Here is a 25,128-nt window from a genome sequence, read left to right as displayed (position 1 = left end):
AACTTGTGAATTTGAGATGGGATCGTGTTTAAATGTGACTTTTAGCAGTTGAGTTCCAAGGTATTTATCAATTTACTCAGACTGTCATCATCATAACTTGGAAATCCATGTTACCAAACAAATGCGTGCAAAATTGACTTCTAAAAACTTGACACATTCATAGGAAGTCATATTCCTGTGGGCAGATATCGCAGAGTATCAATTTAGAATTTGATCCCACCTCAGAGGCCATACCAATGTCATAGGCTGTTTTGGCATATATTTGCATTTAAATCCTGAATGATCCACAGCCTGTCTGCATGATCATTACACTTTTGGACCTTTAACATCTGCAAATAGAGATTATAAATTCTATAAAAGTTACAAGGTGTTCTGAGGATTAAAATGAAATAGCGCACAGAAAATTACTTCATAAACTATGAAGTGCTGTACACATTTTAGTTAGTATGATTTTAAATTATGATTAGTAATATGGTGCCTTTAGAGGACAGGAGCTTCCTCACACTGTAATGCTAACCCCCACCGTATAATCTTCTTTCTAAAATTTTCATATGAATGTGCTAAGATTAGAGAATTTACAACACTATACACAGACTCTACTTTGTTAACCATTTTGTTTTGATTTAGGAAGTAGGCTAATTTGGGTACAAAAAAGTAAACTTAAACAAAAAAGCTTTTGAAAGTGTGGGTTAGCCTGATGGTCTGTTTCAGGCATGAATTTGTTCTTAAGGCACTTAAATGATACTTATGATTTACATGGAAAATGTCGGATTCTTCTTTTTATGACACCAAACTGCAAATTTAGGGGCATGTTCCAAATGTCACTAACTCTTCTTAACAGCCTGTTTTGAATTTGTGACTGGCCGATAGGTTTGCCAGATTTAAAGGCGGGGAGGGGACATTTTATATATATGTAAATATATCTCAACCCTAGAGTGGGGAGTCACGGTTAACCAGCAAAATATTATTACCAATAATTTCAGCACAGGAAGGGCTGTGGGGGGGAAGGGATGAGGGAGGCTTTCATTTTTTACCTTATTTACATAAGTATTTTTCAAAATATTTAACATTTATTATCTTGTAATTTTAAAAACTATTTGTAAAAATATTGAGAAAAACATACATCCATCATAAGGTCGAGTCAGTGCTGATTCATTGACCATTAGTCAGAAGACTTTGATATGTTACCTCAACCAAGGATGACTTATGATTGGGGGGGAAAAAAACTTAGAAATTATCTAGCTATTCTAACATGTTAGTTTAGAGATAAGAAGGCTGGGATCTAATATAGTTCAGTGACTTGCCTGGTCTCACAGAAAGACAAAGAAGCAAAATGAGAAATAAGATGCAGATATTCTGGCTTTTCGCTATACCTCACAGTCCCTTACTTGTGTGAGTTACAAAGTGAAAGCCACATGCCTGCCATATGGTAGGTACTCAGTACATTCCTATTGATTGTCCAAAATGTGGCCAATTCTGATTTTAACAGTTACCAGTGGTGCTCCTTAATCAGCAAATATGTATCAAGCGTTAACTGAGATGATATTTGAATGAAATGTTCAATAAGCAGATGACGAGTGAAGGGGTGGACATTGCAGCATCTAACACAGTGGTCAGTGTTATTGAACAAAATGTGGAAGGCAATATATTCATTGAGAATGCCTTGTGGAAGAGCCTAGAGGCATGAAATCACCATCTGCTCAAGGAAAGTGACTAATGCATGGGGTTGTATTGGGAGTAGGAGATAAGATTGGAGGATCCAACTGAGGTCATACTGACCAGGACTTTTTTGGACATTATCTTTTAGGTATTAGATTGGCATTAGAAGAATTTAGGCAGGCAACTGAAGTAACGTCTATCATTAAGGATATCAGTCAAATAATGGGTTGGGTTCTCACACAGTGAATCTGATGACATAAAATGGCTGGCCTAATAATTTTTCAGCTCAGGACTTAATTAGACGAATAATAAGGTGATCATAAAACTTGTCATCCACATTGGGGCACTTTTAAGAGTGAAGGAAGGCATTTTTATTAATTATACTGGACAATGGAAGCAAATTGGAAGATACCTTCTAGCTACCTACAAAGCAAACTCATACAGATGTGAGAAGATTGGTCCTGTGGATGGTAATTAGTTGGCAGGTAGGTGTTTGGGGACTCCCATTGACCAGGCCAACCCATGGATTCATGGATATAGGACAGATGCTATGGAACCCCAGAACCTCTCCAATAGAACCTCTACTCACTGCTTTAAACCAGCTCCCAATTTAAATTCTTTCAATGATACACTTACTTAGTGTCTCAATCTCCTGTGCAAGCCCCATATTTAGAGAAGTTTTTAATTTTTTTTTAGTCTATGAACTACTTTAAACCTCATGTAGTAAAAGTTTCTCTTTCTTAAAATTTCTCCATTCCTAAAGAATTAGCCAGACTTGAGTTAGAACGCAGGTTAGATCCTGGGTCCATCCCTCACTCTTTGAACATTGAACAAGTTTCTCTCTTTTTTTAAGCATACCTATAAAGAGATTAACATATGGGCATTTGGGAAGGATTAAATAAGCCATCAAAGTCTAGTGTTTTAATACGTAATAGACATCCAATAAGTAGCTATTGTGTGTCTTTATTTTATATCTCTTCCTTGTGAAGGCAGCTTTTTTGTTTTTACCACCACTACCCCTCCCTCCCCACCCCCACCCCCCCCCCCAGTTTATTTGGTTCCCTTCCTGTGCATAGTATTTGTATCATAGCGCTTACTGCATTATAATTGCTTTTGAAATTTTCTTTCTCCCTCCTTAGGCCAACAGTTCTCAAGTAGGGGCAATTTTGCCACCCTCCCAAGGGTACATTTAGCGATGTCTGGAGATATTTTTGATTGTCATAACTAAGGGAAGGGGTACTACTGCCATCTAATTGGTAGAGGCCAAGGATGCTTCTAAATATCCTACAATGCATAGGGCAGCCTTCCACTACAAAGAATTATCTGGCCCAAAATGTCAATAGTGCTGAGGATAGGAAACCATACTTTCTACTGTAACTCCATAGGTAGAGACCATGACTGTTTGCTGTGTCTCCAGTGCCTAGCACTGTGGTCATTATATGAGTCTCGATGGTAATTGGTAGAGTGAATGAATCAGGCCAAACGTTTAACCACGATCCAGGCTCACCTGGATTTCACCACTCCCTTTAGTCAATATGTGGGTTGTTGCTGTGGCATCTCAGGTACACAGCTATCAGCTGCTATCAGCCACGCACTTGAAGTACCAGGTATGTTAAACCAGAACTCTAACAGGGACAACAGACCAAAAGTTACCAGTAAGGGACTAGGCATCGTATAGCTAATTAAATACCTCATTTAGGCTTCTTAATCAAAAGCACCTGCAGGCTTTCATATAGAGGACAAAATTCACATTTTTATCTGAATTAAATTGTGAGAGAACATGAGATTAAATTGTCTTTGGCTGTTTTGTGAAATGAGACATGTGTGAAGACCTATTAGGAAGATTGCTTTAAATGACTTTATCTATCTATCTAGTTGTATATCTATTTTGCATCTGATAGCTGCCAGTTTTTAATAAGAGCTACAGGCCTCTTTAAGGAGCTTGAGAAAGACTGAGGAAGCCAGCCTAGTATTTGGTGCAAGAAATCTGCTCTGAGACTCGGGAAACCCATTTTCCAGGTGTTGGATGAGATGGGGCTCCTTCCTTATTCAGACGAACTGTTGTTATAGGGCTTTTGCTGTAAGAAGCTGAAGAGCTTTCTGAGAAATCACTTGGGGTTTCTGGAGACAGTCACATCTTCCCTCCCTGCCCTCACCTCAGTTCTCTTGGATTCCTTGTTAGCCTGAATCAGTAATATATTTTAATAGTAAGTCAAAACCTCAATAAATCATTATTTTGGTGCTTCCTGTTGCACCTTGCATTAGTTTGCTAGGGCTGCCGTAACGAAGTACCTCACAATGGGGTCTTCCATAACGGAAATTTACTTTCTCACAGTTCTGGAGACCAGAGTCTGAGATCAGCCGTCTGCAGGATAGGTTTCTTCTGAGACCTGTCTCCTTTGCTTGTAGATGACTGTCTTTTCCCTCACGATCTCTCCTCTGTGTTTTTGTGTTTAATCTCCTCTTCTTTAAAGACAACAGTCATATAGAATTAGGGCCCTCCCTAATGACCTCATTTAACCTTAATTACCTTTTTAAAGATCCTATCTCTAGGGCCAGGCAGGTGGCCCAGTGGTTAAAGTTCCACATGCTACGCTTTGGCAAGCTGGGGTTCGTGTCTTCTGATCCTGAATGCAGACCTACTCCTCTCATCAGCCACGCTGTGGCAGCATCCCACATGCACAGCAGAGGAGGATCGGCACAGACTTTAACTCAGGGCTAATCTTCCTCAAGCGAAAAAGAGGAGGATTGACAATGGATGTTAGCTCTTAGCTCAGGGTGAATCTTCCTCACAAAAAAAAAGGCAAAAAGATTATGTCTCTAAATACAGTCACATTCTGAAGTACTAGGGATTAGGATGTCAACATATGAATTTTTAGGGGGAGAGGACACAATTCAGCTAATGTCACACCTCCCTGGAGCTCAACATCAAATAGATGCTCAATAAATACTTGCTGTTTGACAGAGATCTACTGTTTGAAGTAGAATGTGGTGGCTGACCCCAGGACGCATAGAGACCAAGGTCAGCCTGGGTGGTGTGATTTGCAGCGTAAAAATTCCACCCTGGCCCAGGCCACAGCAGATGGAATCCTTCTCCAGTGCTCATGGACCTACCCCTGGAGTCTTTGAGTTTAAGAGCACAAAATTAGGATACTTAGACTATATTTAATGTTGATTGGTTTGGTAGTTTTTCTCTTTGCTTGTTTTCCGCTTAGCAGGCCTTGATTAATCCACAAAGGAAAGAAGGCAATGAGAGGGTTGGGATAGCCTGGAGCAGGGACTCAGATGGGAGAGCCCTTCCTGGAGATGAGGTCCTTGTGAAGCTCTCTGGATAAGGAGGAAGAGAGGGGAAGGAAGGTCTGTAGCTGGATGGCGGTAATCCTGGTCTTGTGCTTCTATGCGTGTAGGTGGGGGAGGGAGGGGCATTTTACCCAGGGGACTCTGAGCTTAGCGCCAGTCTGGCTTCTGCACAGGGAAGGAAAATTCTTGAACCCATAACCTGATGATTCATCCTCAAATCAGACTTACTGTTGATTTCACTCCGGACCCGAACCTCGCTTCTGATTCCTGGTTTCTGAGTTCTTTTTTGCCTATCTGTGAGTGTCTTCTACCTCAGTAATAGTAACTGGATCCCTGCCCTGTTATTCTCTTCCCTTGGTAGTTCCTGCTTTGGATCCACCACAGTGCGGGAGTCCCCAAGCTCCAGGGTAAGGTCTTGGCCACCCTTTGCCTTAAAACTATGTAAATATATCTTATTTTTCTTCTTTCTTTACCTCCTCCATATGCCCACCATTATTTGATTTTTTCTGCCTCAGCTTTTTACTTAATGTCATGGATATTTCTAATTTCTAAATCCTAACTTCCCTAGTCAACAGATTTCCTATAGAACCAGAGTTTATTTTTAATTGTCTAGGCTTCCTTCTCCCAACCCAGACAGAGGTTTCTGTCCTACCGTTCTGTCCTCTTTAGAGACTAACTTACTATTTTCCAAACTGACAGCCATTGTATATCACTCCTTCATTGAGAACCTATGTGCCAGGTACTGGACATAGTGAAACACACATGGGTAAACTAGGCAGCGGAAGTTACTAATCTCATGAAGTTACTAATCTCTAATGGTAGAAACAGATGAAAAACCAGGAATCAAATCATCTGCTTCAGATCTTTTGTAATTTTATTAATAATTTAGCTAGGAACTTCTAGAGTCATTATAAATGGATTAAAATAATTCTCTAGAGACAGATCTCTAGACTTTGCATCATAGTGGAAGGGACGCTTAGAGAAGCGATTTGTTCCTGTGCTTGGATCCGTCTCTAGAGGCTCCCACTTACTGAGATGTGTGTAAATAATTAGCAGCTCCTCCCTCTGACTCCCTATCGGTGTGGGGCAGACCTGGCAGGCCTGCTGCATCTGGCTTCCTCTTTTCAGCAAGGCCATCGTTTCCTTGACATGCCAAATGAGTGACTGAAATAGAATCCACGCATGTTGCTCCGGGGATCTCCCTCTTTGTGGCAGTTAGCTATAGGTGCTCAGTTTGATTTAAATCATTGGTGAAGTGTGTTCACCAATCAGATTTCATTACCCATGCATGAGACTGAAAAGGAGGAGTCAGTCCCCAACATTTGCCCCCCATCTCTCACCAGCATGAGAAACCACAGTTGTCGGAGCTTGAATTCTTTACTACTTTATTAGTGAAATTTCTGCATTCATATCTGGTTCTCCTTTTACATTTGCTTTATATTTGATTGTATCGTAAGTGAACTTTAAAACGGTAAAAATTTTATGAGTGTTAAATACCACTCAGATGTTAGATTTTCAGATGGAAGTCTTGGTAAACCCAGATCTAGCCTATGAAACAATATATTCTTCCTAGATATTCAATCCATCCATCTTCCATCCATTTATGGTTCAGATGATGGGCACTGGGTCTCTCCTTAAGAAGTTTACTATCGAAAGAGATAAACAATCAAGGTAAAAAGTCTGTTTACTGGATACCATTTTCATGGTTGACTTAGAGAGAGTCATTTTGCATGCGTTATCTCACCATAATCTTGGGTTAGGCATTATTTTCACTATTCTACAAATGAGGCCTGAGACTTTGTGAATTCGGGTAAACTACCAAGGGTTACACAGCTAGTAAGTAGTAGAGCCAAGCTATAACTTAATACCATTTGTATCTGCTTCAAAGATTTGAAATAAGGAAAGCATAGGAGAGGGCGTGAAGGAAGGGCAGGTGGGGGTGTTCCTAGAAGGTACATTTGTGTTGTCATTTTACGTAAGAATGAGATAACACTGATTTCTTTATCAAAGTATCCCTCTCCCCCCACCCTACGTCTTAATGTCATCAGTCCTCAGGAGACTGAGATGACCCTTGGAGCTGGCACTATGTGTTTCCATGGCTGCACATGACCAAATACATAGTTATGAATGCAAATAAACAGGTCAGAATTAGATTCTGGAGAGACTGAGATTTGGGGATTCATTTTCCTCAGTTGTCTATGGTCTCAACTCAGCCAGGAAAGCTTGGCGATAACATTCTTTGACTCCCATTATCCTGTAGTCTTGACAGTTATCCTGTCACTAACTACAAGGCTTACAGAGTACAAAGGACACTCTTTTTTGGTGGGTTGTCCCTGATACAGGGAGATGTGGTCTTCCTCTCACAGAGCTTACACTCTGCTAGTGGAGAGAGTACCCATACAGTTAAGATAATGGCAGATGAACTGGCAATACACACACACACACACACATTCATATACATATGCATTCAAATGCAAAACATGATTATAGCATTTTTACTTTACTCTGCTATGTTATATATGCAATTGACAGATGCATCACCAAACAATTTGAAGGTTAGTGCCAACCTGTTCCAATAGTTTTTTCTTTTTTTACAATCAGTGTTAAAAATCAAGTTTTTCATAGGATTGGTGACATAATTGGAAGCAGCAGTAGTTCATTCAGTTCAACTTACTCTCAGTGAAGAGAGAAAATTCAAGTAACAACTTTTAGCCCTACTCCTGCCTTTTTCATTAGAGCTTGGAAGTCAGGGGGCAGCTACAGCCAGATGTCTGACTATGAAGGATGTGGGGTGAAACCACTTCTTGCCCAATGAAGGCTATGGAGGGATTTGTCTAGAGGAATGCTATGGCCTGACGTCAGAGAAAGATTATGTTAATTGCTATTGTGGTTAAGAGAAAGGAGGATTCTGTGTGGGCTTTGGGGTCAGGGAAAGGCGGGGCTTGATATGCGCTGTAGAGGATGCTTCAGGATGGGGAAAAGAAGGCAGAGCTGGCAAACAGGAGATTATTATGGGGTACTCAGAGGAACTCTTTTCTGAGGAAGGACTGGGATGTACTTACAAGGGAACAGAGAGATTGAGACCATGGGAAGAGGAACTTGGGAGTAAATTTTCCGAAAATCTTGGGAGATCAGCAGAGCGTAGACTTGGGTTTACTTGCAGAAGTTCTGAAATATTGCCCACATCAGGATGCTCTTTTTTGTGTGTGTGATCTTGCAAAATTTTCTTAAGCTCTCTGTGCTTTAATAAGTTCAGCAATCTCCTTCTTTTCTTAGTCCATCACATCTAGCTAGCCTCCTTTTAATGTCTACATGTAGATATGACAATGACAGCCAAGGAATGTGGGGAAGCTAGTTTGACTTTCTTTGTGCAGGGCGTTCTTATGAAATGATGTGGCAGGTTGTGTCTACTCTGTGTTGTTTTGGTTTCTCAGTCAACAGGACAGCTTTCCTTTTCTAGTTAAATGGTTGGTTTAGAAAGATGTTTTTGAGACAAAGTGACTAATTCATCGAGAATTAAGCAGAATTGCCTAAATTGTGGATTTTTTGTCCTATTTCAGGCTCACTGCCAGTAAATTGTTTTAAAACTTATGGTCCCCAAATTAGACTGATAATAGAACTTCATGAAAATCTGAAAATGCAGGTTCCTGGGCCACAATTGGAAAGCTTTTGATTAATCAAATGATTAGTCAGGTTGGGATCCACTAAAATATCCCTGTGTTTCAAAACTTGTCTGTAATTTTAAAGGTGCTTATTTAAAAAATGAAGATTTCCAGCCTACTCCAGAGCTACGGAATGGAATCTCTTGGTGGAGGAAGCCAGGAATCTGCATTTGTAACAACCGTCTCACATCAGCAGTTTCTAGCCTAAGAATTGCCATGTTTAAGACTATCCTATCTACCTTCTCATTTCCAGTCACCATTTACTACCAGTTAACCAGCAATCCCCCAGGGACTTAATTCACCTAAAAGTTTGCGTTAGCAGCCTGTCACCATAGCCCTGCATTGTCAGAGATGTTTTTGGGGAAGAATATGCTTCTCTTCTGGCTGTGTGAGTAGACAGGGATGAGAGACTGAGAAACACTCTCAGCCACCACCCAAGGACTCTGAGAAAGCCCTGGAGGTCAGAAGCCAGCAATGGAGAATGAAGTCTCATCCAGGAAGTTCTCTCAATTTTGGCTATTCACCCTCTTTCACTTATAGTCAAGGACTTTGCACTGTCATGAGAATTCAGTGAAGTGGAGATGTGCACACAACTGGAAAATATGCAACACGCCAGGATTATAATCTAGGCAAAGGTTTAGCTGTATTTTGTTTCGAATTTTTTTCCTACAGCTGGTCTTGAGAGAATATCATGCACTTCTTAAAATTCCATGCAGACCTAGAAAACTTTCAGTAAGATCCCAGCATAGGAAGGAAAAAGATTTCAGTGTCTGGCTAGATGTGATGTGCATTCTCCACTCTCCCCCTTAATAGACACAGTGTACGCTACAGAGAGCAAAGTGTAATTTTAAGAACCTTGTAATTCTTTACAAGTTAACACAGCAGATGGTGTTTATGGGAGCCACATAGTGAGGAATATTTGGGACGATGTGAGACATGTGTTCCAGGGTTTCGGCCTGCTTTCTACTTAGTTTAGTTTTTAACTGTCATGCTGCAAAAAACGCTATTTGCCTCATAAAGTTTTCATTGATTCCAAGTGTAAGCAAATGTCCCAAGAGATGGTTCTCTTATGGGGTAGATCCCAGTGTTCTCAGTAAGAAGTGCCTCTGAGAGGCCCCTGTTCACCTAAGCCTGAGGAGGGCCCTGTGCTTGCCCCCTGGTCACACAGTGGCCTCCTGGGCCTTGGTGCTGGAGATGGGGTCAGCCTGGGCTTCCAGTCTGGCTTGGGGGTGGGTTTAGGAAGTTGACAAAGAGCCTAAGGCTTGATAAACTCCACTGTTGGAAAATAAGAGACAGCATAAAAGGACTAACAATGAAGCTAGCCGCTCTAGATTGGGGCTTGCTAGTGTATAAATAATTAAAGTATTTCTTTAGTTATTTTGACTGTCCAGATAATCAAAAACAAAATACTATTCTCTCTTCATTCCTGCATAGTGATAAGACTTAATGTGACCAGAAACTATGTGGCTGTTTTCCAGACAATGCCAGCCTTTTGGAGGGGAGCATGAGAAGAAGGAAAGAGTGCCAGCGTATAGATTGGGTGGTGGTGACTCTGGAGAGGACGGGAAGAGGTAATCCCCTCAGGTTTTGACAAAGACCAAGAGAGGTCAGATTTGATTTGGGCAGGAAAAAAAGCCTTGGTTCTGAAACTATTAGAGTGAGGTCCTCATGATAGGATTACTGCCCTTATGAGAAGAAACACTAAAGAGTTTGCTTACTTTCTCTCTCTACCACGTGAGGATACAGCAAGACAGCCATCTAGGAGCCAGGAAGAGAGCTCTCACCAGAAACCAAAATTGCTGCACCTTGATCTTGGACTTTCCAGCATCCAGAATTACGAAAAAATAAATTTCTCTTGTTTAAGCCATCCGGTCTATGATATTTTGTTATGGCAGCCCAAGCCGGCTAATAGGCTATCCTTAAGTTCCTATACTTCTAAATGTGAGGAAGCAACAGATAGTCCTGACAAGTTTGTGAACCATACACAATCATAATGATACATCTTATATATTTGTATTTTAGCTTTAAAGTATGGCACCTGAAATTCAATTAACAATGCAAGAGCTTTGCACAATGCATAATTCTTGCCTGAGTGGGAGTTGTCTAGAAAACACAGAATAAGAGGTATTGATGGTTATAGACATTCAGAGGAGGGTCGCCATGAATTGGGAGGGCAGGAAGGCGTGATGAACGAATTACGAAATGAGCTGGCCCCTGACATACGGGGAGCTGAGGCACTGATGGACTGTCTGTAAATTGAGGTAATCCTTTGCCTGAGTGTTTTCTGATTTCTAGAAACTGTCAGCAATGTGGACCCAGTTATTGACCTCTTTTTGAGATGGTGGAAAATGCTAGACTCTAGGGATCCTTTAGGTGTTGATAGCTTAAACTGTAACTGAGTGGTTTGGAAAATGTGCACTTAAAAATGAAGTGGAAGTTTAAATTTCATTGAAATTTAAATCATTTATTCAGTAGGAGTGTGTATGTGTTTGTGTGTGTATAAAATCAATGGAAATTTGCACCTCGCCTTGGCTAGTTTCATCTCAACCTTAAAGATAAAATGGCATTTTTTAGCAGTTTGCTCAGTTTGTGGCTTCCAAGGAATGTACAGTTAATTAACCCTGGCTTTCAGCAATCACCCAAGGTTGGGAGCTGGGGAGGGGGGCTCTGATGAAAAATGTCTTCTGTGCAGGGTTGCCTGACAGATAATCACTGAGGACTACACCTGTGTTGATAAAATAAATCAAGGAGCAAGAATTGTAACATTACACAGGTGCCAACCACTTCCTATGGCTTTGATCAGCAAATTGTGAAGTAGGTGAAATTCATTTTTAGGACTCCACATTTTCCAAATCATTCATCTCTTTCATACCTACTTCCTGTCTCCAGGTGCCAACTTGGACCATCCATCCTTCTATTCATAAACAAGTATTTCCAGAGCACTTCTGAGGAGTTTCATACTGAGTGCTCTAGGAGAAAACGAAGACATTCACCACCCACAAAAAGCTTGGATTCTACTCTACAGCCACATGAAAACTTGATAAATAATGCAGGATGGATTATTATTAACTGTTCCCTTATTTGACACAGTACCTAATTGAAGGATATGATCAGAGGAGAGGAAGATCGTTAAGAGCTAGATCAGTCTACAAACACTCTCTAGAGGAGGAAGATTGTGAGCTGGTAGAACCTGGTTAGGTAAATGGTTTAAGGGAGAATATCCTTTTCCAGTTAGGGACCAACATGAAGCAGAAAGTTTGTAAGTTGTTAAGAAGGAACAAATTGATTAGAGATGTGGGTGATTACAAGAGGGAGATCTGATTATGAGTTTTAAAATACAGACCCAAGAGTTTAGTAGAAAGTAGGGCTTCAGTAAAAACTAAATAAGAACTGAGGAATATCGAGCCAAGGAAGTAAAAGCATAGTCTTAACAGGCGCTGCTGGGGGTGATGAGAAAGAGAAATCAACAAAGGATGGTGTGGTGTTGGATATCTACACCAGGGTGGGTGGGTGTCATGGACAAAGGGATTTGAGGAACAGCAAGAATCCTAGAGACTTTTTGATGGACAAATTTTCAAGGCTAGTGACTAATTGGATTGAGGGGAGAAATTTGATATTAAGATTTAGAACTTGGCTGATGGTTAGTGCTGGGGAAAATGCTGGGGGTGAAACAAAGGCCTGAGCCTCCAGGGTATGCTCTGGGCTGTGTGATGGGGGACCTTGCTGGGGTCTTCCTTCTCTATGCCTCTACCTTCAAATTATTTTGGTCTGGTATTTTAAGGTCTTGGATTTGGTTAGGACTTTCTGGTTGTAAGTGGCAGAAATCCAACATCAACAAACATGGGGGGAGTTTATTAACTCATCACACCAGAAAATCCATTGATAGATATTTGTGGCTTTAAATGCAACTGGGTTTAGGAGCCTGTGTGTTTTATTCACTGAGTTAATAAAATTTATTGAATGCCTGTTATGTGCCAGGCAGAGCTCTAGGCTCTAAGGATATAATATTAAGCAAAACAAACACTGTACCCGCATGGAGATTTATTTTACCAGTTAGTATAGAACAGAAAATATGAACCAATTTGATTTGAGTCTAAAACCTGACATCCCTTATCCTTCTCTTCTCTTCTTTCCCTTTTCTTTCTGTTTCCTTTCCCTACTCAATATCTCTTCCTTGCTTCAAATTAATCTCTCTTTCTCTCTTTCTGTCCCTCCCACTCTCTCTCTCTCCCAGCTATGCTTTTCTTTCCATGGCATCTATTTTCAGAGACTCCCCAAGTAGCTCAAAGTTTATCTGTTGCCAGTTTATCAGTCCCAGTGGGGAAAAATATGCCTCCTTTCTAATGTTTCTGGCTACACCCTATAGTAAGTTTCTTGCTGTTTTGTATGTTTTCATAAGTTTATCCCTTGGCTGGAAACCTTTGGTTAAGAGACAGAAGGGAAAATTAGAGGACTTGCCAAAAGAATATGGGTGGGTTGCTGGGATGGTGAACACAAATAGTGGTACACCCTGATCTCCCCTACCCAGTCCTTCTTTGTGCATTGCCTTATGTGTGTTCTGACATTGATGTGCTAATAGGCAGGGTCTGAGAGTCTCACCAGTAATGCTATTCTAATCTTCTACCTTATATATTGATGATTCTTTCCTTGAGCATTGAGGAGGTCTGGCAGAGAAGTGTCAGATACATTTTTGCCCTGATACTGTGTCATGAGTTTTTCCCTTTTCACCTTTATCCTCCCACCCCTCATCCCAGGGTCCAGGAAAGCTGGGTTGTGATCTGGTCAGAGCATCCTGATCGTGGGTTTGATTTGTGGCCACTGATAAACTTTCAGCCAATCTAAAAAGATATTACCATTTCTGTTCCAGGAGAAATGTCCGTAGCTAGTGAAAAGGAAATATTTAGAACAGTCCACATTCTCAGGCTGTGATTTACACATAATTCAAAGGTATTAGGAAATGTTCAAAGTTCTATAAATAATGGTGCTATTTGTAATAAGAATAAGATTTCTCTATGCAGGATTTGAGGGTAGATGGGCAACCCTCCAAATATGATATGGTGACTGCTGGATCAGTAGATAGTTTTTTCTCCTCCCTCCTGTTGTCTAAATCATAGGTTTAAATGACAGGAAAATGTGTTGGAGATAGAGTGCATGGTACATTATTGCTTTCTGCCATTCTGATGATTTTGACTTCCACTTCTTTCAAATGACAACAATTTGAAGACTGGGCATTTGATTAGCTCCCCACACATTCTATATGTTCGAAGCACAGCTATACAATATTTTGAAGATTTCTTATACATGCAACCAAGTTTGCAGATACCTTTGAGGGAAAGGAAAAAGAGCGATAGACATCTGCCTTCTCCTAGCCATTTCCCACATATTAATATTGTGCCCTGAAACTAACATGCAACCCTGGATCTGATAGAGGCACTGAGATGATAGATTTATATTCCCAGGGCCATGAGTGACCACTTGTATTGAATTATGTGTTTAGGGTGGGATGAAGGGCTGGAATGGAGAATGGGTTTTTAAGAACTATTCAGTCAGTTTCAGAAATTTAAAAATTAATATTCCTTACTTTTTTGTTTTATAAATTAGGTAGTTGGTATCAGTTGCGTAATATTCAGCATATAATATAAATATATTGTACACATCTTCAGTATTTCAGAAGTGGTGATGGATTTTAATATAGTAAAAAAGAGAGAGAAAGAAGAAAGAGGAGCATCCTCATCCAAAGTAGAGGATGTTCCCAAAGGGGCAAAGGGTAGTATTATAGAAAATTGTTGAAATAAGATACTGAGTCTTTCCTGAAGACTAATTGTGAAAATCAAAATTTCAATTAATGGCTCCAATGCTTTTGTGTAAGATTAAACTGAAAATATGAAAGACTTCTTGACAGCATCTGATACTTTGAGTTGGATTTGAGTTTAGAGCCAGAGGATGGGAGAATAAAGGATCCCTATAAATATCCAAATCAGGAAATTCATTCCCTTCCCTCTCATCAATTCAAGCCATGGATCTATCCCAAATGTGTTTTGTAAAATAGAGCCCAAAGACTAAAACAAATAAAGTTTAATAAACACGCACCTCCCTAGCACAACAGATGGCAACTAGGAAAGCTGCCTGAAGCAATGTGAGAGGGTACTGTCTTCTTCTTTTTTTTAATAACGATATTTATTAAATGGCTATCTCTATTGCAGACTCATTACTGCAGGTAAAGATAAGGAAGGCAAGTGGGGTGCAGATCCAAGAAAGACACACAAGGTCTGTGGACAAAATGTGACAAAGGCAATGTATCTCAAACTGAGATGTTTTGGTTTTTTGATAGCCTTTGAAAAGAAACACATGAAACTCTCTAAAATCATAGAATCCTGGAATTTTAGAGATAGGAGATTGTTTAGACATAGAATGGAAAAAGCCCCAAACTGGGAGTCTGGAATTCCTGGTCAGACGCTATTTAGCTGGGTGATCAGAATCAGTGAGCTCATCTCTCTGAACTTGCTGTCCTCATGGTAGAGGGGAATGAAGAGAGCCGGGAAGGAGAGAAAGCCAACATTGATTGTTCCCTCTGCTGGGTTTAGGTACTGTGCTAAACACGTTACAGATCCTATCTCTTCAATGTTCACAGTAGTCCCACACAGCATGTATTTATCCACCTTTTAGAGATGTAAAACCCCAGTTGACAGCAATTTCCAGCCCTTTCTCCCATGCTATGAGACTTCCCTATGACAAGGGAAGCGTAGTTCCATGTTCTTGATGATTTTTCGGGTTCCCACATTTCCCGGTTCTGTAACTGGTCTCTGGCTGCTCCATTCAACAGATAAGTCTAGACTCTGGAGAGGTTGCCAGATCACTTAGATAGTTACTGGCAAAGAGTGGTTACAACTGTTTGTTTGTTTGTTTTCCTTTTGTTCAGCAAAGGCAGGGAGGAAGCAGATGACTGACTTAAGACTACACGCCGTTGCTTTATTATCAGGTGAAGATGTCAAAATGAAGACAGATCTCCTTTCACTTCAGTTTATTAAACTATTTTCGAGTGTGTGAGGAAGATTGACCCTGAGCTAACATTTGTTGCCAATCTTCCTCTGTTTGCTTGAGGAAGATTGTCGCTGAGCTAACATCTGTGCCAGTCTTCCTCTATTTTGTATGTGGGACACCGCCTCAACATGGCTTGACAAGCGGTGCTAGGTCTGCTCCCAGGATTTGAACCTGCAAACCCTGGGCTGCGGAAGTGGAGCGCAAACTTAACCACTATGCCACTGGGCTGGCCCCTATTAAACTATTTTTAATGTGTAGACTTGGAGGGTCAGGGACAGAGAGCTGACTGAGGCTTCTGGTTGATTCTCTGGGAACTAGAGTTTGCTCGAGATGATCAAATTCTTAGTTATTTAGCAAATATATCCAAGAACCTACTATGTAAGAGATTCATCTGGAGTTTCTGCCCCTTATTTCAACTCTTAGAAATATCCCAGACTAGTTATCCATTTAAAATGAACTGCCCCAGATATTCCTTCCTTAAAGAGAAATAACTTTACCTTTAGGAATTCTTAGTTTTGGGCAAAGTTTTCATACATTATCTGCCTGTGTGGAGAAAGCAGAAGTCCAGGTGATCCAAAAATAGTTTCTATGGCATTTCCAAATCAATTCTTTCATTTTTTCCACAGGAGAAATAGTTTCCTAATTACTCTGAATACTCTTAATGCCTTTTATTGTTTCCAGCACATTGACATCATGATTGATTGCCCTGCTAACCTGGTGAAGAAGACAGGGTGTGAATTATGCTATCCATTGTGCTTATGAGAAAACTCAGACATAAAAAATAGGCAAATCGTTAGTCCAAGATCACAGGGCCTAATAATGGAGGTCTGACACTAGGAGGCAAGAGTCTTTTTCTGTTTTGTCTCTCGGTGATTGGCTTCCTGTCCAATTTAGGCTGATAATTTAAAAGTATTTCCACATGGGGACCAAACAGAGCCCAGGAAAGTATGCAGTGATGGCTCTCTAGTGCCCATTTGGATGTAAATCTGAGCGTTGAGGGGCTACTACCATTATTCCTGCATCCATACCTTGTTTAAAGAAATTAGAGCTAACAAAAGGCTAGTGAATTGACGATTTCAGCCGGTGGCCCAAATGTCCTAAATTCTAGTCCTTGCTTTACCATTCCCCAGCCTCTCTAAACAGTGAGAACAAAAACGGCACCCAAGTCACCTACATTTTTTTGATTGCCTTCAGCTAAAGACTTGGAAGCTAGAGAAACCCAGGATTGCAAATATTATACAAACAGAATCCCAAAAACGCAGTGACATGGAATGCTAATGTCACCAGAGATCCTCTGAGCCTGCAGATCAAAATATAGCTGGCAGCAATCACACTATGAAGAAGCTCTTATAAAAATAACGTCTCTACAGCTAGTCAAACTGATTCCTCTGCATCATGGAGAAAAGGCTGGCCCACTGCACTCAGTGTCCTTTCAGAATCCACCTTGCTGTTTCTTGTCTTGCTGCCTTTCTTTTAGCCACTCAATTCTCCTCTCAAGTGCCTCACTCTTTCCCATTCAAATCTCAGGCAAGACTTAAGATCTAGCTAAATTCCCCCACCCCTCTGTGAAATTACATGACTTCCCAAATGCAACGTCTCCCCGTGCAGAGCTGCTCATTTATCCCGTCGAAGTGCTAGTGTCCCTGCAGAGTTGTTCGTGTCATTAGTCTCATGTTCTGGTCTGTTCACCTAGCTTGGGAACTCCTTGGGCAGGAGGGCCGTGGCTCTCACTTTTTGTGTGTGCCCATGGTGACCAATAGGTGCCTCATGTTTCAGGGAAACAGGCTTTACAGTCACACATTACTGATGCCAGATGGGATACAGAGTCCCATGTTGCCCTTCTATTCACAGGATGAGGCGATCAAGCTTTCCCACATGTGTCTGTCACAACCCCAGTTACAATCTTGAACATCGCTATTACCCCCGGGGGTACAGTTGCCTGATTTCGCACATAAAAACGCAGGACTCCCAGCTAAATTTGAATTTTAGGTAAACAAGACTTTTCTTCTTTTTTTAGTATAAATACATTCCCCAATTTTTTTAAGTTTAAAATTAGCAATTATCTGACCTGTACTTGCATGAGACACCTCACTTACCTCCCCCTAATCCTGGCCCTGTTGGATCCTGTCTTTATTTAAAATTTTGATATTTGTTCAACATGGATTTTTTGCATTAATTTTGAGGGGGTTTTTTGTTGTTTTTTGGGGGGTTTCTTTTGAAGAAGTTTAGCCCTGAGCTAACTGCTGCCAATCCTCCTCTTTTTGCTGAGGAAGACTGGCCCTGGGCTAACATCCATGCCCATCTTCCTATACTTTATACGTGGGACACCTACCACAGTATGGCTTTTGCCAAGCAGTGCCGTGTCCGCACCCGGGATCTGAACTGGCGAACCCCGGGCTGCCGAGAAGTGGAACATGCGCACTTAACCACTGCACCACCAGGCCAGCCCTATGAGTTTTAAATATTGCATTAAAATATCATTTATCTTGATTATTGAGTTCTTTGGTTCCCCTTAAATTTTATACCTCAAGTGAGTACTTCACTTCCTCACCTAGTCCCAGACCTGCTCTGATCTTCCTTTACTCATTTGTAAAATGGTACACCATTTGTAAAATGATACACCACTGGCAGGATAAAATGAGCCCAGTGTCTGACACATAGTCTTTATTTAGTAATTATTTTGTATACCCACACTGTCTTGAATTTTTTTTCTTATATTGACAAGTTCAGTAATTTAGTCTCCTTCTCTCAGAGTCACATTTTATCTCATAATTGTTAATTTTCAAAGTAAGTTTTTATTACTCTCATAAATGGAAAGGGCTTAGGAAATCTGCAGTTCTCAGAACGATCATGGTTCAGAGCTCCACAAAAGTGCCCCATACATTGATGGCACACATCCTATTGGCAAGGAGAAAACCAAGGAAACAAGAAACAGCTCTGGCTTCTACCCGTGTAGCATGCCTGAATGTGGAGAGTTGGGGCACTAAAGTCCCACTGGCTGTGTAACCAGCTTCCCTCGAAGGATAAACCAGCACATTGTTCTTCTCCATATACATTTGTTTTCCTGGAGCTATTTTTACGCTGATATTTCACAGTTGTAAATGTTAGTCACTCTGTTTTAAGCTCTTTCTACTTAAAAATTTAGTGTATACATCTGAAAGGGTCAGCATATGCATTTAGGGAGTGGAAAGGATGATGGGGATTTGTAGGGTTTTAGATGATTAGAAATATACACACATATGTCCTATTTTGGGATTTTTCATGAAAACCCTATAGAATTATACATCAGACATTTGTTCAGAAAAAACGATAAATTAAGCAAGCTGCAGAAGAGAGTCACTGCTTTAAATCTAGATGTGATGTATATGCATCAACTTTATGTGTCCTGGATTTTGTCATTGGAAGAGAACATTTGGAAATTTCTTGGATAGCAATTCTATGGATCCCAAAATACATTATCCCGTTAGACACAATTTATAACCTGGGATCTCATTTCATGATATACACAAATTACTGCAGAAACCTATGGAATTTTATGGAGACTGAGTATGGAACAAGAATTGGCCTGCCGCTAGGCCCACAAATAAGTAAATCTGTAGGGTGTTTGACTAAAGTTTAGATATTTTAATAGACTTGAAAACAGGTTTTTCTTAAAGGGAAGATAATACCATCCATAAACCTATAGAGATCTTTTTATCCATGGGAATCTTGTTTTAAGAAAATATTGGAGATTCCGTTTTGTTGGTTTTAATTGTTTAACTACAGCCATCAAAAAAAGAAAAATAGAAAAAAAGGAATAAGAAAGAAACTAGTGAAAATTCCAAGTGAATAATTTATTTGAAAAGGTGTTTTGTGGTTTTCTTTTTCCCTTTATCTCTGCCTGTTACAGTCATAAGGGAAATTTTCCTCATGACCTCAAGCTGTGGGTTCCTTATTATTGTGTTTAACATTCCACTGCATGACAGAACGGAGATTACAAACACTATATTTTCGAGTAAAGCATCTCTTTTGATTTTGATACAGAAGTTACAATATGGCCTATGATATATTGGTATGAAATTCTGAATTCTGATGATTTAGCTTAAATTTCTTTTCTAATTTAGTTTTTATCATCTCGATCATCTTTTATTCAGAAGTGTGCTTACGTAACAGAGAAGTGCAAAGCATTTGTATTTGAAGGCAAAAACAAAACATCCTTGTTGTGTTTGCTTAATCATTCAGTGTCTGGAGAAGGGAAGAAAACAGATTTGCGGAGTTGAATATGGACATATGTGTAACCATCAAAATGTATTGATTTTCATCAATTTTAATTTTTATTTCAGAGAAAACAAACTTTAGAGACCAGATCATATTTGCTGTGTATTGAAAATAATCTTTTTGTAAAATTGGTTGGACTCTACAACTCAAATGTGTTTCTGAATTTTTTTTAACCTATAATGTCACTAATGCTAAATTTTCTAAATCAGAAATTATTTCTCTTTTCTTGATAGACTGGAAGGAAAGAAAAAGGAGATCCTCTAAACATTGCAATTGATAAGATGACCAAGAAAACAAGAGATCTAAGGAGACAGGTACTGTTTTTTGTTTTTATTTTAAGTGCATGGTACTTAGTGGTGGTTTCCAAGAATGCCATTTTTCAGGGTGTCTTCTCAGAGCTCACGCTCAGGTTGCTATTCTTTATAACATCTGCATATACACAGAAACATTCCATCAACAAGGTAGAGTCTACTGAGCAGACAGCTATGACAGCAGCAAGAGGCGTGATGATGAAAACAGCCTCTTAGGGGCCAGCCTGCTCACAGCCCAGACACAGTCTTTGCAGGTAGAGACTTGATGAATTCACTACTTTCTACTTCTGTTTTTCAGATTTCCAGATGCAGGTATGCAAAGAGTTGTCTCTGATTTCTGCTGGTCCTTACTTATCAAATTTCCAAAAGATTCAATGAATAAACAAGAATGCTAATGGTTAATGAGAAATACAACCCTGATGGGCCAATTAAGGTCTCTGACCCAGTGTATTTAATTCGGAGTCGTAATCCAGGAGAAAGTTTGCTTATCAGATGATTGTTTGGGAAGCAGTGAGTCAAAGGGAGGAAAGGTAGTTGGATGATTGAATGGCTAATGGCATCGTTAGTCTGATGGGCCCATTTGGTGGGGGAGGGGAATCTCTGGTCAGTGCCTTTTTTCATCTTGAAAGTGCTACATGAACACCGGTAACCCTATTGTCTTGTAACCTTTATTTTATATGTTTCCATGGTGAGCTCCACTTTTTCTTTGGTGGTGTTCTTTCTCTAGAAGAGTTATACCATCTTTAAGTTACAACAGAATCCCTTCTTGATTTCTGCCTGAGAGGCGATCCCGTCTTCCACTGGTAGCTTTTGCATATATCCATCTCATTCCTCAAGTATTGATTATGTTAGTCAGAACCAATTACCTGCCTGGGGCAACACCAGCTTTACTTTCTGCAGCTGGAAAAACTGGACCGGAATGGCTGGATCTGGCACTCGCTCCTATAGCATGTCAAGTACAGATAAGGTTAGTAATATGCCTGGGCAAGAATGGCCAAGGAGCATCTCAGAAATGGTTTGAATGAGAAGAAGACACCACTTCTGATTACTGCTGGGGAGCTTCTAGGCTTTCTTCAGGATATCACTAGATGTGTAGACACACTTGAGCTAATGTTCTCCAGAAGATATCACAATTAGTTCTGGAATATGAAGACTCTAGTTTGACTGCCCAGCTAACAAGCCCTCTTGGGGAAAGTGTTTTCTTTTTATTTTACCTCGAAATAAGGGAGAATAAAGTATTTTCCTCTTTGGCATTAGTAAGTAATACCAAATAGATACATGGCCTGGTCAGCTTCTCCTTGCCCTCTTAGACCATGTCTCCATACAAAGCCCCAGTCTGATGCGAAAGGATAGAGGTAGTAGGAATTGGGTCTAGGGTTGGTGGTAAACACTGAATCAGGTCTCTAGAGCCCAAAGTTTTACTTCTAGCTCTGCCACTGACCTGCCTGTGAGACTGTGGATCCTTTATCTCTTGGTCTCCTTTTCTCATCTGGGAAAGTAGGGAGCCAAACTAGATCTGTAAGCTATCTTTGAGCTGTATAAGATTGGATAAATCAATCCTCATTCATTTCCTATGCCGGAGGTCCTAAGGCCTGATAGTCACAGATTTTAAAAGGAGTGGGACTTGCCTTTGGCTAGATTGTCAACCAGACAGAATTCATGAACTGAGTCTTCTCACCTCCCCAGTCTCTTGGTTTGAGTAGGGACCATTCTTTTACATTCAGGAGCCAACCCCCTCAGTTCTCTGCACTTATGGACCTATCATAGCACGTTTTTGTCTTGTCAAAGGAATGGATAAAGTACTTTTTGCTCTGGTGTTACAATTCGCAGAAAAGAGTTGACTGTTTTTAGCTGGGAACAATGGTGAAATTTGAAGGTGGGATTTATGGTGGAATTTTAAATGCTTTGGTGACAAGCTCCTTGGAGAGCTTCTTTTGGGAGGGCAGTGGAAGGAGTATGTCATCCCTTGAAATCATTCCATGCATAAGATATTTTTTTTCTGCTCACCTTTCCCAAAGATTCAGGAAAATAAAGGTAAAAAGAGAATTGTTTCACGATACTAAGATCTAACGGTTATGGCATAATTTTACACCACATCTCTGAATTTGGTTCAAACATCTTTCTCTTCCCCAATCTGCCTTTCCAGAACTAAGATGGTCCCCATCTGTCAGTTCCATCCCTACTCATATGTTGGGATATTTTTGTCTTTCTTCCCATCTCTTCTTTTTCTCCATGTACACCTGTAGTGGTACAAAAGCTTCTCTGATCTTAACAGAAACTGCTTAGCACTTATGCAGATGGAACATTCAATGACTCTGATTAGTTTGGCTCAGGTAGGTCTTCAGCTTAGAGCTGGGTAGCTAGTTAATTGGATTAACAAGGTTTTAGGTAAGTCTCTGATATCACCTATGTAGTGTGGCCCAGTGAATGCTAGTGGTTCAAATGATTATTTCTCTATTGCTGAAAGACTTTCTGTTCTTTAAGTTACAGAAAAGCCTTTGTTAGAAGAGATTCTAAATGAGAACCCTCAGTTATCCATGTCCACTTCTCTGTACACATATATTTCTTTATAGAATATTTAGAGCAATCAAATCACATAGGGAAGAAAAGTTGAAATCAGAGTAATATTTCTAGTGACTTTGTAAGTTCCTACTCTTTCAGTGTCTTGCCTCTTCTTCACAGCCTTAAGTTTGGGCAATGTCCTTCAGAAGGGTAACCTTGGAGTCTTGCAAAGTTCTATTCACCAAATTAAAAAGAAATACAGTCAATCATGATCATTATCTTGGACTTCCCTAATGAAAGAAAGTGGACTTAAACTTTTGTAGACACTTGAAAAAAAATCAAGAGTAATTGAACAAAAAGGATTTCTGTTAAGTAGAATTTTCAAGTAAGGAGAACCCCTTTCTTCAGGTAGTATATCCCAAGAAACCGGGGAGTCATAAGTTGTGAAAAAGGCCACAGGACCCCAAAGCTGTTATTTAAAACTGATTGGCATGGCACCGTCTTGCCAATTAAACTCGTGAGAGTGGGCAGTGGTAGAGCAGAACCCTCTTAAGAGTATTTTGTTTGGAATTAAAAATGGATTTAGGGGAATATAACTACCAGCTTTAAGCATGATGTTTTAATTTTAGAGCTGTAGGCACAGTATGCCCCATGTCTGAGCTACTGTCACTGCTGTGATTGTGGAATCAGACCATTAAAAAAAGAAAAGCTTTGGCTGACTCCCTGCCTGGGTGCCTAGTAGCCCACGTGGTCTGTCCATCCCTTGGAGAAGACCCAGTCGGTGTCTACCAGCTGCTCCTAGATGTCCTCCTCCTCCTGTGAACTATTCTAGGCACGGTCTCTTAATTTTCCCTAAACTTACAGGGATGCTGGTTTATCCTGGTTATTATTTTGGTCCTTTTATTAGTTTGTTTTTCTAAGTTAATTTTCAAATCAGGCCCCAAATATTTCCCTATGAGAAGATAATAAATAGTAATAATAACACATTGGGGTGTTGCTAAATTTAGCAACTCTCTCATTCCCCAAACCAATCAAGGGCCTAATTCTTATCCCTTCACCCTTAATAGCCATCACAACAATTCCAGCAATGAGATTCAGTGAGTGTCAACTTGACAAAAGTGTCGATTTTGCTATTGCCATCAAAACATTTTCAACAGACAACAAAAACCATGTATAGAATGCTTTTACATTGGGATGAGTACTTAATAGAATGGATTATATGACAAAGGATTAAAAACAAACTAGCAAAGCATGTCACATAATGGTCGATTTATCAAGATCCTGCCTCCAGATAGGGCTACAGAAAAATCTTCGAAGATTAGTAAGAAATAATTATAGCTGATGAATTTCCTCAAATGTCTCCTTAGTGACCCAATTCCTTATATAAGAACTATGGCTAAAGGTGGGCCATCATCAACAAGAACTTGTAAAATAACTATCCACAAAATGTAGAATAAACTAAAGCTGCCATGTATTGTGTCCTTACAATGTGCCAGGCACTGTTCTAAGTTCTCTCCATGAATTGAGTACATTTCCTCCCACCAGCTCTGTGAGATAGAAAAAATTGTCACCATGCCCATTTTACAGATGAGGACATGAAGCAAGGTAATGTACCCATGGCCACACCAAGTGTGGATGCTTGGAGCTTCCAGCATATCAATCAGTCTAGCTTGTAGGGTCTTTGCTCAGAACCCTTCCCTGTCCTGCCTCTCCACAGAACCAGCATATGCACTTGGGTTGCCCATACACTAATCCACTCTGGGGGATGCAGTTGAGGAAGAAGAAGGGTTCACATAAATATATAGAGGTGCTTTGTGCTTTTCAACAACACCTTTGCCTTTACTGCTTTAGGGTTTGGGATGGCTGACATATACATATTGCAGACAGAAAAAAATCTATGGTGAATGTAAAAATATGGTTCTTGTTTGTGATATGATGTGATCTCTCAGGTCTCCAGCTGTTATGGTTCATTGGATCCTTTTTTTAAAAAGTGCTATTATGTTTAGGTAGCTGTCTTCCCAAATCGTGAATTACAGACTTTCCAAAACATTTGCGGAGAAAAGGAATTTTAAGGCATCCAATTCTTTTTCTCATATCTGCTCATGATGGGGCCAATTATTTTTAGATTCATTGTAAGAAAACATTTTAAAATCATTTATTTTCAGACTTGAATCTGCTTTTCCTCATAAGGACACGAAGCTATCTATATGGGTACAATAAAAATGATAAAATAAAATATATCGATTTCCTCCAAATATTAAGGTTTGTGTTCTTCACACTGAAAATGTATGTCAAAACTAATAATCCCTATAGTTTGTTCCCTAGGTCAGATTTCTGTGACATAAAAGTATGGAATCCATAAAATGATTATACAGCAATTGGGATTTGAAATACAC

At 40.0% G+C, this 25,128-nt stretch overlaps 1 protein-coding gene across 10 annotated transcripts in view; it reads left to right on the top strand.

Moving 5' to 3' along the window:
* Nucleotides 1-25,128, top strand: part of CTNNA2 (catenin alpha 2) — a 1,089,251-nt gene that overhangs the window by 823,838 nt on the left and 240,285 nt on the right. For all 10 annotated transcript variants that reach the window (XM_070573725.1, XM_070573723.1, XM_070573722.1 and 7 more), the window contains one exon: nucleotides 20,153-20,233. In XM_070573725.1, the coding sequence (XP_070429826.1) occupies nucleotides 20,153-20,233 (81 nt within the window). The remainder of the gene's footprint in view (nucleotides 1-20,152; nucleotides 20,234-25,128) is intronic.

The sequence above is a fragment of the Equus przewalskii genome, chromosome 14, assembly GCF_037783145.1.
Source record: "Equus przewalskii isolate Varuska chromosome 14, EquPr2, whole genome shotgun sequence".
Lineage (NCBI taxonomy): Eukaryota > Metazoa > Chordata > Mammalia > Perissodactyla > Equidae > Equus > Equus przewalskii.
This window is presented reverse-complemented; position numbering and strand designations above follow the sequence as displayed.